Raw genomic sequence first — 15,769 nt, 5'->3', positions numbered from 1 at the left:
TTCAAATTCTGCCAAACCAGTGGCGGTTCTAGACCAGTTTTAATAGGGGGGCCAGGTTGGGGCTGGCTTTTTTGTTAGGGGGCACATACAACCCGGAAAAAAGGATAAATCCCTCATTCAGACAAAGCAGTGTTTACAATTTCAGCAATTGTGATTGGGTAGTAAACTGCTGAGACACTTTATTTCTGCCTTTCCCTTCAGAACAAAATCATTGCAAGAAATCTGTCATTGTATTATTGATGCAGACTCCCTGTCAGGGGGGCCACAGGGGGGTCCAGACTCAGAGTTACGGGGGCACTGGCCCCTGTTGCGCCCCCCCCCCAGAACCGCCACTGTGCCAAACTGACACCAAGGTGCATTGAATAAATACATAATTCCTGCACTTTGTCATTTTAGGAGGCGTTGTATTCTTCAGATAGATACTGTGATGTTAGATGATTGAATTGCAATGTATCAGTTATCACATAATTGGGACATTATTGTCATCAAGGGAAGCATAAGCTATCGTAAATCTTATTGTGAGTTACTTTGTGACTTCACAGTAAGTTTCTACCATTATATCAAAAAGCAAAGTTAACAAATCGTGTGTTTAATTTTTGAGTCACTTCCCCCTTATTAAGCCTTTGGTATCTCTGGGATTGTGGCCAAAACAACTAGTTTTTCGGGGTTTGAACAGTTCCTTTCTGTCTCACATCCTTGTGTGACATTTTGTGTATTTGTCTTTTGTAGTTTAGTGTATTAAGAAGCTTTCCATTACACTCCAACAGACACAGAAACCATCATGCTCACCTGAACATACCTGGCAGGCCTTGTTGTCATCGACGAGTTTTGCCACGTGGGACATGATTCGTTATCTTTATCTTAACTTTATACACACACGAATTCATTTATTTTTGACTCTCCACGAGGCAGAATTGACTGTAAAGGGCTGATCTTTGACTCCTCTCCGTGAGTGTGGGTGGAGTGAGGGCGGTGTAAAAGGCAGTTTGGTCCCCGTGGCTTTCCGTAGATCACGGCCTGGGCGTCGACAGTTCACTCACTGCTGCTGGTACAGCTGCGTAGGAAACAAACACCAAACACTTCACACTGAGGGCTCGGAGGTGTCTCTTACGTAAACAAAAGCTTAATATAAAACATTTAAAAAAATGCATTCAGTCACTCTGGACAGCAGTGGTTCGCCCAAGAAACGGACGTTATCTCGGGGAGTTAGCGAGGACGAGTCCCTCCGCAGCCTTATAAAAGAGGTGAGAGGAGGAATCACAGCGTCATTAGTCAGTGGGTGTTTGGGGCTAAAGCTAAAGCTAACGTTACGTGTATGTTACCTTTAATAATCGGATTTTTAAACCGCTAACGCTAGAAAATGTTGTCAGTTTTAAGTTCCGCCATTGTGTTAATTGTTTTAAGAATTAACAACGGCTCAGATCAGCTGGTTTCATCAGGCGTGTAGCTTCAGCTCAGTGCACTTCCCTGTTTTTGTAGCTAGCTTGTTGTGTTTGTGCTCTTGACTGTGTGTGATGCTAGGCTCTCTACCTGAGCTGTGGTTTTGTCTCCCCATCAGAGCGAGACTGCGTCCAGGCGTCCGGCACGAAGCGACAGCCGAACAGGAACCCTGAAAAGGAGGACTGACAGTCAGGTAGGAGCCAGGGCTGGACAGAAACATTTAAACCTCTGTAAGATAGCAAATAAAACCTGTCAAATGTCTCTCATTTCATTACATTGCAGCATAATGACAATACATTATACGTATATTTAGTAAGTAGTTACTAAGTATCGTTTTGAGGTACGTATTTCCATTTTATGCCACTTTATTCTCCTATTCTACATTATTTCAGAGAAGATATTATACCTGTGACTTTACTAACCACACTAAACTGACTTGCATGAAAAGATAAGTGATGAGTTTGCAAAATACAGTGCATTATAACAAATAATAAGCAGGGATTCCCAAACATTTGGGCCTGTGACTTATGAGATTTTTATGGCATAACATAAAATATCATGGTGTATAGGGGTACTATGTAGTTCCAGAGAAGATTTTAAACCCTGAAATTTGATATTTACATCATTAATGATGTACAATACAGACTCAGATATATTAATTGCTTCCATAACTTGATAAACAAGCTGTTCTCAAATTAAATCAAGGTCCCCAGAACAATGTTTGAAGCTAGAAAAGTGGCAGAGCCGAATATAAACAAAGTAAATATCTCCTTTAAGGTCAGTTTGTTTTTTTTTTCAATCAGGAAAACAAAGAGAGTTTGTTTATATAGTTTATTTAGGCATAAAGGGTCAGTCAATGAAGATCTTTCTCTTCTGTTATAATATCTTCCCCAAAACAACGTGCACCTTTAAAGGTATCATGATAGAAATACTGCATTATTTTTTATTATTATCAATTACAATGACCTTTAAAGTAAAGAAAACAGAAGGTTTTCATCAGACTGATTTCAGTCTGATCATTTTGTTTGAATAACAAAGAGATCAAATTATTATATCACTGACAAGGTGTAAAGCAGAGCTTTGTTCTTCGTTCTTTCTTCCCTCAATTATCATGTCACATCCCTCAGGTTTATCTTATAACTCTTTGGAGGGACCCATAGGTTTGGAACCACTGGTCTAAACTAGCAAAAAGCTTCACCAGTCCAGCTAAAACAGTAAAATGTTGTAGTCATAGGGTTGCACAGTGAATCGAAACGTAAGCACAAATCATAATATGGCTAAGTCCAATATCCAAACACAAACAGTGAACTTGTTATGTTGGAAAGGATGATACCCAGATTCATACCTGCTTGGTCTCCCATATCACAAAGACTGTTTTTAAAGGTTTATTTACAGAAAATCCAAACTTACATTCTGTCAACTTGTGGGGACAAAGTGTGTTTCTATCCGGATGTTGGATCAAAAGCTTGAAAATGGATTTCCTATCCTATCCTTGTGTTTAATTGATGTAATGCTACTTGCTGTATTACATTCTTTTTTTCTCAATGTGAAACTAGTGACTGATGTAAAAAAGGGAAAAATGTGGAAGGGCAGAAAGACTGGTGAAAAGAAAGCTTCGTAAGCTCGTGTTGCACCAATTCATTCATACATGACCTAATAGAATGTGACCTCAGAATGTCAGCGATACCGCCACTGCTAATGCGTTTATCATACTTAAACACAACTGTGTTTTGAGAGCTGTTATCAAACATGGTGCCTGCATGGTACAGTATTTAGACAAGGTCACGCATTTTGATAGCTGCGATTTCGGTGTACCTACATCTGTGATGCATCAACAGTTCTTTGGTCATACACAGACTTACACATCACAGTTCCTGCTACTTCAGTTGTCAAATTCTTGGTCATTTTTTTTTTTTTTAATGGTACACTTTTCCTGTAATGTGTTGTTCAAAAGTTAGTCTTATATTTACTCTGTGTAAATGAAAGACCAAATGCAAAAGACTTTTATGGCCTTTTAGGACATGTTTTCATCTTGATTTAAGTATTCTTTACAAAAAAATTTTTCTCCTCATCAGTCTGAGCAGGACCTCTTCATGGGACTTCCAGAGATGGTGAGTATTTCTTACTGTTTTGATAATTATGACTATTATTACTATTGAAAGTCTTGCTCACAGTCCTGTCAGTAGATCACTGCAGTGATAGCTTCCTTTACATATGGAGGGATTGTCATGGTTCCAGATGAAGCCTCCCACTGATGCCTCTGAGAGCTTACTAAACACGTGCCCACCCACTGACTGGCATGCGTTCCTCTGAAGTTGCCCACGCTGATTTGTATCTGTGTTTATGGTGTAGCTGGAGCTGCAGGCCAGCTATGACGAGGTGGTGCAGGAGCTGCGTGGGCTGGAGGTCGAGCGAGAGGCTCTGTTGTTCCAGGTGGACGTCCTGCAGGACACGCTGGAGGGTGTAGAGGAGCTGCTGGCGGAGGCCCAGAGGGAAGCTGGACAAGCTAGTTTGGTACGTCAAAGCCTTATCATCACTTTACATCAGCCACATATGGAATAACGAGAGATTTGTTCTAATAAATTATTTCACTAACAAGCTGTTAGTTCTGTCATTATGTCAACGTTTTTTCTGCGTTTGTAGGAGTTGGAGCGAGAGAGGCAGGACAAGAGGAAACTGGAGAGCATGGTTTCCTCTCTGATGCAAGAGGTGGAGAGATTAAGAGAGGTAATGTGACAACTGGGATGAGAGCATAACATAATACGAGAGAGTCACCAGGATTTAGAATTAATGTAAAAAAAAAAAAAAAAAAAGGAAAAAAGTCTTATGGAAGATGTTATGTAACAGTAATGTTATCACTCCTTATTGAGGGTGAATAATAGACATGGGGTATGTTTTTTTCTAATCCTAACCTCTCTCTTCCAATTTATACTAATAAGTAACTATCACTAGATGTGGCAGTACATCTTGTACTGAAAAATTACTTTCACTTCCTTGTGGTGTATTGCTAGTCTGTTGACTGTATGTAACTAGATTTTGTTTGATCTAAAAAAAAATAATAATAATTATAATTTCCTTATGGTCAATTTTATTTATCTCTGCAGGAAAGGAACAACAAACCAACGAACGCACATGAAAGTGTGGACGAGGTAACAAAACAGGGACACCAAATGAAAAATGCCACACGCAGAGAAGAGCAAGATTTGTTGATGTGTGAAAGCAGAGGCACAGCGTCAGAGAAAGTGGGACAGAGTGAAGAGGAAGAAGGAGGTGTCCTGACGAAGCTGCGGAAGTTCGTCAGTAAGCCCCAGAACCAAGTGCCCTCTCTTGCACTGGACAACCCAATCTCTGAAGATGGGGTCCTGCGGAGGCCTTATGAAAACTGTGTCGTGGATGGACGAGATCCTTCTCCGGACAGGAACGACTCAGACAGCATAAGTGCCTACGAGGATGCATCTGCTGAGACTCCAGAGCAGGACAGGCTGTTTGCAGGTGACGCAGACAGTTTGGAGCTGCCATATGATTCGGAGAATAAAGAGAAAAGTTCAGCTAACAACGGCCAGGTCAACAATGGTGATAGCCAGGATCCCAAAAACCCAGAAGGGTGTGTTGTGTCTTAACTAAGCTGTTTTAACTACATGTGGGGAAAAGGTCAAAGATAATTATTGCTCATTTGGTTAATTGCATAGCTTTTTGATTTGCAGTTTACACGCATCTGATGTTTATGTTCTTAGAAAACTAGGAGGCTGACAAAAACACTCAGAGGTTTAGTCAGCGGTCCAAAAAGTAGCTAGAAGTTAATTGAATAATGGATTGATAGAAAAATGTTTTGTTTTATACATTTTCAAGCAAAAATACCAAAAGATAGTTTCAGCTTCTCAAATGTGAGCATTTTAGACTGCTGTTGTGACACAGCAAATAACTTGACAATGTCACTTTGGGCGCTAGGAAATAGGATAATGATCGCCTACATTAATTGACTTTTTATACGTAAATGATTTGAGATAATTATCAGCAGCTTAATTGATAATGAAGTTAATGGCTAGTTTCAGATCTAGTTGTAATACACTGTAGCAGAGTTGTAAGTTTCAGTTTTAAATTCACAGCAAAGGAACTCAGGATCCAGATGGTTACCTGCTGGAATTCCACTAATGACTACTTAATATTGATGCCAATCATTTCTTTTTAATATCTTAAATTGTTTGATTTTTTTTAAATACGTGGTTTTGACATGGAACATACTCCATGCTGCTTTGACTGCTTACCTCTTTGGTAATCTTTTAAGAAGTCAGGATTTACCTGTAGTCAAAACAGAGTGGCTCTGAAAGTATTCAGACTGTTGATGTTTTGGCTATACATGTTAGAAAGTCAGGAATTTAGAGAGGCAGGCTGAAGATTTCAGACATTCAACACTGTACAAAAGGACATGTTGGACTTCAGTCTTCAGAGGATTAAATTAGATAATCGATGGCAGTTAAGGTTATTAGATACAGTTTTTTAAATAAGGGACAATGCCAACTATTTACTGCCTTGCTTACCTTCAAATGAACATTTATCTTTTTTAATATTTCATATCGGCCCTTTATCCTGTTTTATTTTTAATTGAGGAGAAAGGATTCAGCTGCATTTGCACTTTTTAAAAGTTCTTGTATTGTGGCATAAATTTGTCAGATTACATTAGAAACAACATTCCCTTTACGACCAAACACGTCGGAGAGAAACAATCAGCTGACCTGCTGCAGGCTGTCTTCTCTCCGCCCGCATGGTGATACTGTATGTTTGCACATTTGCAGTGAAACTTGCTCAAGTTAGTCTCTTTGGATGTGTCTGATTGCTTTATACAGTTTGTATTTAATCGCAATTTTTAATGTTTATTTTTTACAATGTTACAATTCTTTTTTATGCTTCAGGCAAGAATAGATCCTTTCACCTTATTTAAGATGGTTTGCATGAGCACATAAGAATGTATATTGATTTCCAAACTGCACACAAACTGATCTCTCATTCATGAGTACTTTTGCACGCAGTACTTTTAAACATATATTAAACAATACTTTAATCAAAGTTATTTACTGAGAAAATTTGTTTCAAGGGACTTTCAATTGTAGCTTTCTTTTGCAAATGATGTGCCACTCTGTCGATCCATGTTTTAAAGAAGGATCTTTAAGCTAAATCAACTATTTCAGTTTTGAGGGAACATATCATGTGACACTAACATTTTCTCAAAATGAAAATAAGTTTTGACAACTAAAATGGACCAATTTGAATACATGTATTAGTTATTTCTTGTTTAGGGGTTAAATGCAACATATTAATGTTTGTTTTGACTTATTTGTCTTTTATCACACAGTCGTCCTGTTTCAACGTCATGCTGGCTCACATGCAAATACTTGCTTATCTGGTGTGCTGTTTGTCATTGATGCACAAGCAGTTCACATGACATGCTTTCCCTCCACAAAATGAGCTGATAGGAGTGCTCTTACTGTAGTAATGCTACTTTAGTGCTGTTACCGTAGTACTGCTACTGTAGTATTGTTACTGTAGTACTGCTACTGTTGTGCTGTTACTGTCTCTCCTGCTGTGTGGTGGTACTGTGGTCAGTTCTTGAACAATCAGGTCATTTCTACGTGGCACAATCAGTTGCTTATGTTGTTGTCATCAACATTTCTTTATAGTTTCTGGTCGGGTCAAAGGGTTTGGTTTGTTGTAACGAACCAGTAAAGTTATGACAGTCTTTGACATCAAAAGTTTATCCGATTAAACATCAAATTTGAGTGCACATCAGTGACTTATTGAGCAATTTGATTGTTGTTCTGTTTTATTTTTTACACAACAATGCAAAAAATATGTTCATACTGTAATCTGGTGCGTTTTATGGGTCTTAAACTTTTTGACTTGTCCTGAGATTTGTATTAAATGTTCAGATGTAACAGTAAATTACATGAATTTATACTTGTAACTGAAAATACATTCCATACATATCAAAATAAAAGGAGTGACTATTGCTTGTTTCTTGATCAGTGTTCTGACTTACTGTATATTTCAAAATGTCATGGCTGTCATATTAAAAGATCACCCTCAGATGCAGATTTACTTTAGCACCACATTTAAAACTAATTATCTGTACTGTGTACAGTGCAGCTACACTGCAGTCCTCAATGAACTTTGAAATCAGCTCAAAGTTTTCATTTTATGACTTGAGAAGTGTTGTGACCTGACATGTTACATTATTTGTCCAGCAGATGGCAACGTTGATCCCTATAGTGTGCTGAATTAATTAAGTTAATGCATTTTACCTATTTAGTTTTTAAATGATGGTCATTTGTTTTGATGTGTTTGTATCTTATTTGATTTTGTATTCACTTTTGTGTCATGTCATCCATGATGTGATGCCTCAGTAAAAATAAGATGCGTTACCATTTCAGTAGAGAGAAGAAGAAATGCCTTGAAAACAAACAAACCAAAAAAGGAATGCACTTTATAATTTTCTTCATACACAGTTTTAAATATTGGTTTCATAAGTGTTACTTGTACAAAATTAGCACAGGTTAAAAAATAAAGTGTTACAATGATTTGAAACACTGAAAACCAGGGGATGGAAAGGTACATGATCTAAAAAGGTTCACAAAACGATTGAGCTAAAGAGAAAAGTCAATTATCGTAGGAAAAGAAAATCCTCCTTTTAAAAAAAAAGAAGTTAGAGCTTATTTCAAATACAGAAAAAATCTGATCAAAACATCCCCTTCTCTTTCTTCAACTTCAGTTGTTTCCACTGCGAAAGGCTCACAAAGTCGTCTTTGGTGATCCCAAATACGTCATTAAAGTCAGAGTCGGAGAGGTGTTTCTGAAAACAAGTGTAAACAAATTAAGTCCTAACAAGAGAGAAAAAACTTGAGAAAAATAATGATAAAGTTTTATTTTATGGTTTTGTAATTTCCAAATCATCTCCCATTAATTTCCCAGGTAGTTTCTTAGAAAGAAACTATGAAACTCATGATAATTTTAGCGGAAAAAGGGACAGCAGGTCAGCTAACCTCACAAAAAAGTGACATTTTATCTCACAATCCAACATATCCACATAATCCAGAAAGTCATTTCAATATACAATGACATCATTACTAATTAAAGTGGCATTTGGAGGCACTTGCGTTGTATTTTTTAATTGCTTGTAAATCACATAGTAAAGATGTAAAACTGCCACATAAAGCTTCAGTTTTAATAAGACTGCGTCCTCTCTAAGATGTGTAATGTATCACTCTCTGATATCACTTTCTGCAGATTCCCTCTATAAAATAATGTCAATGGTTTATAAGGCAGTTGTTTGGCACACACACACACACACACACACACACACAGGTTACCTCTTTCTCAGTTGGGTCAACACCTTCAGGCAGCTCGCTGGCGAGCTTGTTGACCAGATCATCTGGTGGAAAACACTGATAGCTTTTCACACTTTCAACACAGTTCTGCACCTAAAAAGTCACATCAAGGTTCAGGTCAAGATTATAATTCTCAGTGTCTTAATCAATGTGTAATAAATCAGTACTGCTGTTGTTTTAATTACACATTTGAAATGTTTGGAAAGATGATGGTATATAAGATTAATGACTCCAGTCCCTGACTTTTTGTTACAACTTCTATGTCTTACACATATTGAATGTTAGCAAGCCAGAAATAAATAGGTTAAAAAAACATCCTATAGGTTTTTTGTCATGGTACAGGATGTTGACCATGTAATTGTCATCCCCAATGTCTTGCCCCTCATGTCCTCTCACCTTTACATGTCGACTATCAAGAAAAAGGAAAAAATCCGGAAAACGTTGTCGTTTGTAGTCCAAAAGTTACCCTGAATACCATTCTTAGAAACTTAATCAAAAATGTAACACATGCATATAGAATGTTAACATTCTGGTAACCATTATATCAGATAAATATTCATTTCTGCTGCCTAAACAGCTTGAAAAGGATATTTTTAAAAAAGATTTTACATACAGATGTAACAGTAACAGGTGATGCTAAGTCTCCCAGCTCCTTTTTCAACTCCTCGTAGCTCTTTCCTCCCTTGAAGAAAAAATGTTTGTCAACATTTATTTATTTTTCACATCAATATAAATGGTGATGCTCTATTTGGAAAACAAACCACTCACGCTCCACTTGGACGGGTCCCAGGCTGTGAACCACCCAGTGAAGGTAGGTGGCTCAAATCCCTGCTTGATCAAGACGGTGGGGGTGTCGGGGTCCCTGTCGCCTGGGTGGGTGCGCAGGTACTCGTGGCTCGTGACCATGGCTTCCTTGCGCTCCACCTCATTGGCCTCTTTACCGATCCAGAGAAACACCTGAGGGAAACAACGAGAAAAGGCAGAATGGGATCGAACTGATTTAAGATTTAAGTAACGTGACAGTTTCTCAGCTTTGTTTGGTCATGCTGACAAAAACATTTTATCAAGTGTAGCTTCTTACCTGGTCCCACGTGTCCAGCAGCATGACATCATCCTCATTGAGGTCGTCCTGTGTGAACTGAGTCACCTCGGTCACGATGAAGCGACCGGTCTTATTGGAGCATTCGAACAGGCGTGGCTGGTGGTCTGAAACCGTCTGCTGTAACCTGTCAGTCAACAGGTGTGTTACCTTCGCTGCGACACTCAGGAAGCTCATTCGCAAATACTGGTATTACATTTGTGTCATCACCTCTTGTCACTGGCATAGGGAGCTTTCCCTCCGAGCATATCCCAGAATTCAACAGACTCTTGACCCTCAGCCACAATCTCCTCAGAGTCTTTCTTGCCAATCACAGAGACGACCTCCTTCGCCATGGCTCTCTCATCCCCACTCGACCCCTGGGGACATAAAGTCAGAGACAACCTTTTAATATTTGAACTATACTATCAGGGATCATTTGACATTATGATTTAATTTGATCAAGTGCAATCTGGAGCAAAAGTGTGTAGAGGCCTCATTCAGACTAAATCAGACAGCGCAGTGATAAGTGCGCGGTTGTACAGCGGTGTGGGATATTGTGACAGCTCTAATGTGAACATATATACAAAATACATACAAGTATTACAAGAGCAAGTATGATAAGTAATGCGTTAAAAAAGTATCACATTGTATCTTGACTGGTGCTGCAGTTCTGCGGATTATCAGTATCTGATTTGACCACCATCGTATTTACCTTTCCACACCACAGGTAAATTCCTGCTTGGCTCTTTAGTAAAAACACATCATTTGAGTTGAGAGAGGAGGCCAGGGCTGTAACCTCAACGGCTTTAGTGTTGAATGGGTCAGAACCACGGACCTGGAACAACCTTATCGGTGGTTCTGGGTCAGAGGATCCTTTTCTAGACGTGCCTCCCTGACAGAAGGAAGAGACATATTCTGTATTGCAATAAAAACAAAAGCACAACTGCCAGAAATAAAATAAGCAGAGATGAAACATCCACTTGATGATGACCTTGAAAAAAATATAATGAGCAGAATGTTTCCAAAAAAGATTATAAATCCAGTCAACAGTCGTACCTCATAGATGACCATTTTACCCTTGAACATTGCCATAAAGTGTCTCGGTTCTTTGCCCATTGTTACTCTCACTTGAACCGGCTCACCACCGTACCTCTGATCCAAGTCCACAGCCTGAAACGCTGAGGCTGCCAGTTCGTCCTGTGTGGCATGACGCCCCTGGAATAATAAGTGATGAAGTAGTTTAATTTAATCCGATAATACATTTAAAGTCAAAACAGTTAAGTATACATGTTTGTCTAAACAATGTACTACTCACCTGCCACATGTAGAGCAGGTAACACTTCTTGCTGTTAACAAAGTAAGTGTAGAGGATCAGGTAGCAGTCTCCCCCGTAGAAGTATCCATAACACCCAGGGTCCACAGGGACAAGCTCCAGATTCTCAATTCTCCACACCTGGATATTTTTAAAACGTAAATTAAATACATGGCATGTAATTTCTGCTGCAAGGGGTGTATTCTGTGTGAAAATCTGTGTTCTAGTGGGCAATATAAACAGCGGTGAACAACAGTGACGAGCAAGGAAGAACTACCGAGCTACTTTTGGGTGTTTACATATCTTTAAGACTGAACCACAGTGGCTGCTGTAGTGCAGTTGGACGTTTGGATGCAGGCCAGTGATGTCAGAATGTGGCCTCGCTAGCGTTAGCATGTTAACATAAACACAGTTAGCATGTTGAAAGTTATTTGGGATGTTTGACATGTCCCCGTTAACTTGTTATCGTAATCACATTTTACACTTTAGTGTCACATTCTTAAATTTAACATGTTAGCATGCTGACATATCAGCACACTGAGTTAGCAAGATATTGTAGTCAAGTATTGAGTCATTAGCTTTTAAAGTAAATTCAAATTGCTGTTCACGGTTACCTCCACTTGACCTGTGCCATCGTCCACCATTCGCTCCTGTGCAGCGACCTCTGGCATCATGTGCATCAGAGAGGCATCAAACTTTTCCTGAGTGATGTGAGCTGAAGCAGAATATAGTCACAAAACAACCAAAATAACAAAGTGAGGGTTTTTTTTAAATTGAGAAAATATGTCCTTTTTATTTTTTAAATCAGAAGAAATACGTACTTCTGGCCTGTGTTTGTTGTGAGCATACCTACCTACTTTCCCTCTTGTGTGCACTTTGCCCAGACCTTGAGTCTGATCCTTAACCGTCCACCTCTGGAACAGCTGCTTGAAGAGAGCTGACTCTGCCCCGTCATTCACCGTCTCCACATTTGTAGTAATTGGGTACTTTTTCGCTTTGATAAACTCCTATGACAGCCAGTCAGAAAAAACAGGAAATACACCAAGTTGCCATTTCAAAACAACAATCCTGCAATATTACCTTTCTGTACGGAGAAAATACGGAGTGTTAATAGCAGCACGCAAGAGCGATCGAACACAAGCTAAGGTTACATGTGGAGGTCTGATGTAGAGTCACTCACCAAAGCTCTGGTCATAGCAGCTTGTCTTTCAGCTTTGTTTGCCTTCTTTCCCTTCCACACAAAGATTTTAGTCCCTCCCTGATCCAGGAAGTAGCAGTCCTAAATAGATGTTCACATTAAAATACATGACTATATCATTTCCTATCATCAGTAAATAAACTGTTTTATTGAGTCCAAACAGCCGTGACAAGAGTTTGAGACTTTAAGCAGTACAAACTCATTCAAGTTTTATGGTGACATTGGCATCCGTCATTGAAGCGGCCACGATAAAAATTGTATCAAACACTCACATCATGGTTGAGAAGATCCTGAATCAGTGGTCTGGTGGCAACTTCTGTGACCTTCATCTGACCATCATTATCTGACACACTGGGAAAATAAGGCACCAACAAGTAAGAAGAAACATGCAACACTCAAACTGGACATGAATGAATCCTCATCACGGCAGTGGCTCACTGGTAAAGTGTGAGATTTGACTTCTGTTGCTGGTCAACAGTTGCATCTGGAGGTCCATCGGTCAGCCTGGAGGTCCTTTCACCGAGGACCCCGTTCAGGATCTCCATGTTGTGGGGAGAGTTGCTCTCTGCTTCGCCCTCGACCACTCTGATCTCTGCCCGACCTCCTCTCTCTCTGTCTCGGATGTCTTTGGCCAACAACATGCCCTGAGATCAGAGGCACACAAAAAATCTCAGACTCCAAAATATAAATTACTAATATGTTATGAATATTACTTGTAAACTTGTCACAAGCACATTTTTATAAAGATATATGTGCAGTTTTTAATATCCAATACATTTGAATACATGTATAAATACATAAGCAGTGAATCAGAGACGTAAAATTACATTTTAGGATCATTTCATCTCAGCCCCACCTTCAGTCAAACACACACACACACACACACACACACACACACACACACACACACACACACACACACACACAGCAATGGTTGCTAAATTTGTGCTGTTATAGGAAAACATTGCATAGTTTAACACTAAATGGTGGCTAATGTTGTTCAGTCCTCACTTTATTGCTGTTATTTAGTTTTGGACTGTGCGTGACGGGATAATGAATCATTCAGAGCCTCCAGCCTTTTTGCAGGAAGAAGGAAATGAGCTTCGACTGTACGCCCACAACTTTCCATCAAGGTTTAATGATGATATTTAGATCCCGTGAGGGCAGGAAGAGAAGGGGCCAAACTTAGTGTCAGACTTTTTTTTTAGAGTCTGCAGTTCAAACGTATATCATGTACATTGGGGGAGGAAGACTAGATGTGACAAGATATCAGGGTCTTTTGTTGCAAATACATTCACTGATAAGATGATTATCTATCATCCTACTGCACATCCTGTTGATAAGATTGAACAAAATGTGGAGTGATTAAGATGAACACACAATGACTTACTAAGAAATAAATAGTACTCATTGTTTTCTAGTTTTCTGCTCATTTATGTTTATATGTTTCCACATAAATCCTACAATAAATACAAGCACCACATCAGTCTTACTTTAAGCTTTTCCTGTCTGTTACACTTGGGTCCATTCCACTGAACGATGGTCTTGCCCATGTCCAACAAAAACACATCGCCGAGGTTGAAGCTCTTCCAGCTCATCTCCACCTGAAACAAATTCAAACATAAAGCACTCTTTCTGCACGACTTCCTCTCCTCCAGAATGTTACATAACCACGGGGAAGTGTGGCTCACCTCCTTTGCAATCACTCTTTTCCTCCCTTTGACATGAAGCAGTCTCTTCACATCATAGGTGTTGGTTTCAGTGTGCCTCATGCCTGATGCCACTCCACCTTTTTTATAGCTAAGCAAGAGAGGGTGATGATTTTTATTATTTCTTTTAAATGTCCATAAATGATGGCCAGCTGTGACAACATTTTCACTCACATTATTCCCTGTTTGAAGTATCCTCTAAAGGTGTCAGACTCGTGGTTCTGAACCTCACGGTGCTGGACCGGAGTGGAGCCCAAGAACTCATCGAGCTGGATGGTGTAAACGGCAGCTGCACCCTGTTCATCCTGAGTGGACTCTGAGCCGATCCAGTAGTGGATATCATAGCTCACAGCGCTGCCCGCCTTCTGAGTCTGGAGTCACAGAGAACACATTTTGTTCCTGCTTCATTAGCACATATCCAAAGAGCAAAGTCTATAAATGCAACTGTGTGTTTTAACGAACAAACAAGCAGCTGTGGCGTCCAAAACCACAATGATTCATGAGCCACCTTCTCAGACTTACAGACAGAAGTACGTAGCAGTCACCCTCATAAAAGTTTCCATAAGACTTCTCTGGGACTTGTACCAGCTCCATTTTCTGTGCACAGAGAGAACAAGGTGGTCATTTTACTTTAAGTCCACCAAATAAATCTGCAGCTCAGGTCTGATACCCAGAGCGCTTTTCATTTCTTTTTTTTAACATCATCGCAGCTGTTTAAGTCATTTCCTTGAGGAACAGACTTTTTTCTCTTTTAACCATGAATCCGAAAGAGCTGATATGTGGAAACTTCAGTCCACAGGCACTATTGCAGCAACAACCGTGAAATCAAAGTACCTCGATTCTCCAGATTATAATCCCAGGGCTGTGCGTTACTGCTTTGAAGGTGTACTCCATGTTGCTTGGATGATTCGGTGACACCCTTGTTGCCTTGGTTTCTTTTTCTGGATGAGGAAATCATTCTTAATTATCTCTGAGGCAAAACTCCATCATCAATTTTTTATGAGCATTAGCTACATTTTCCTTCTGTTCAGATTGACACACAAACGTTGAGATTTGTTTTAAAAACGCTTCATCTTTAGTCTCTTTTCTCTTGATGAATTGCACAAAATAAGATTAACAGAAAGAAGGTAAAAAGAAATCCAACATGATCAAATCTCATCAGACAGAACATACAGACAGAGCATACCTGATATTCTTGTTTGAAGACTTTCCTGTGAGCCTCTATGATCATCCAACAGCTGATTTTTCTCTCTGATAACAAGAAGCCCTGACTCCTCTTCCCCTCAGAGCCCCTAAAAGATTTGCCTGTGTTTGCATGTTTCAGGACCTGTCACAGAGTTCTGCCCAATCACTGAGGAAGACACAAACACCTGTAGGCAAATGTGCTGAAAAAAAGGATTGACTCATATTCAAATGCACACACGCACACATGTACACATACATTGTGTACGCACATGCACATTCATTTTCCACCCCGCCTGGCCCTGTACCACCACACCGCACCATATATGGACAGCTTGGGTAGACTTGATGACTAATTACACAGTGATAACGCTATCTATGAGGTTTCACATGACACATTAATCATTATAGTCACTGATAACCATAGAGACAATGATTTTTGTTTAATCTTTATTATTATTATGATTA

General features: G+C 39.5%; 2 protein-coding genes across 2 annotated transcripts; one reads left to right on the top strand and one right to left on the bottom strand.

Annotated features, from left to right (window-relative positions):
* The first annotated feature begins 995 nt into the window (after window positions 1–995).
* On the top strand, window positions 996–7,457 carry LOC115583732 (leucine-rich repeat flightless-interacting protein 1). Its single transcript, XM_030420881.1, has 6 exons — window positions 996–1,244; window positions 1,559–1,633; window positions 3,516–3,551; window positions 3,793–3,954; window positions 4,084–4,167; window positions 4,545–7,457. The coding sequence occupies exons 1-6, from the start codon at window positions 1,146–1,148 to the stop codon at window positions 5,058–5,060; spliced, it is 972 nt and encodes a 323-aa protein (XP_030276741.1). The 5' UTR covers window positions 996–1,145; the 3' UTR covers window positions 5,061–7,457.
* Window positions 7,458–7,924: 467 nt separating this feature from the next.
* Window positions 7,925–15,396, bottom strand: avil (advillin). Its single transcript, XM_030418910.1, has 21 exons — window positions 15,306–15,396; window positions 14,954–15,060; window positions 14,642–14,716; window positions 14,294–14,490; window positions 14,102–14,210; window positions 13,904–14,014; window positions 12,849–13,054; window positions 12,683–12,761; window positions 12,393–12,491; window positions 12,066–12,219; window positions 11,827–11,927; window positions 11,216–11,353; window positions 10,957–11,115; window positions 10,613–10,792; window positions 10,129–10,277; window positions 9,901–10,045; window positions 9,588–9,776; window positions 9,433–9,501; window positions 8,802–8,912; window positions 8,139–8,284; window positions 7,925–8,092 (listed from the first exon to the last, which is right to left on the bottom strand). The coding sequence occupies exons 2-20, from the start codon at window positions 15,011–15,013 to the stop codon at window positions 8,171–8,173; spliced, it is 2,445 nt and encodes an 814-aa protein (XP_030274770.1). The 5' UTR covers window positions 15,014–15,060; window positions 15,306–15,396; the 3' UTR covers window positions 7,925–8,092; window positions 8,139–8,170.
* Between the last annotated feature and the right edge of the window lie 373 nt (window positions 15,397–15,769).

This window comes from Sparus aurata, chromosome 6, assembly GCF_900880675.1.
Source record: "Sparus aurata chromosome 6, fSpaAur1.1, whole genome shotgun sequence".
In the NCBI taxonomy this organism is placed as follows: Eukaryota; Metazoa; Chordata; class Actinopteri; order Spariformes; family Sparidae; genus Sparus; species Sparus aurata.
The sequence above is the reverse complement of the archived record's forward strand: the minus strand, read 5'-3'. Positions and strand labels throughout refer to the sequence as shown.

Excerpts from the sequence above, each read along its gene's own strand:
- avil (XM_030418910.1), bottom strand. The coding sequence starts at position 15,013 with ATGGAGTACACCTTCAAAGCAGTAACGCACAGCCCTGGGATTATAATC. Across the intron at positions 10,278-10,612 it reads TTTACCTGTGGTGTGGAAAG|GGGTCGAGTGGGGATGAGAG; the intron begins GTAAATACGATG and ends TTATGTCCCCAG. Across the intron at positions 9,502-9,587 it reads GGGACCCGTCCAAGTGGAGC|GGAGGAAAGAGCTACGAGGA; the intron begins GTGAGTGGTTTG and ends TTTTTCTTCAAG.
- LOC115583732 (XM_030420881.1), top strand. The coding sequence starts at position 1,146 with ATGCATTCAGTCACTCTGGACAGCAGTGGTTCGCCCAAGAAACGGACG. Across the intron at positions 1,245-1,558 it reads TCCGCAGCCTTATAAAAGAG|AGCGAGACTGCGTCCAGGCG; the intron begins GTGAGAGGAGGA and ends TCTCCCCATCAG. Across the intron at positions 1,634-3,515 it reads AAAGGAGGACTGACAGTCAG|TCTGAGCAGGACCTCTTCAT; the intron begins GTAGGAGCCAGG and ends TCTCCTCATCAG.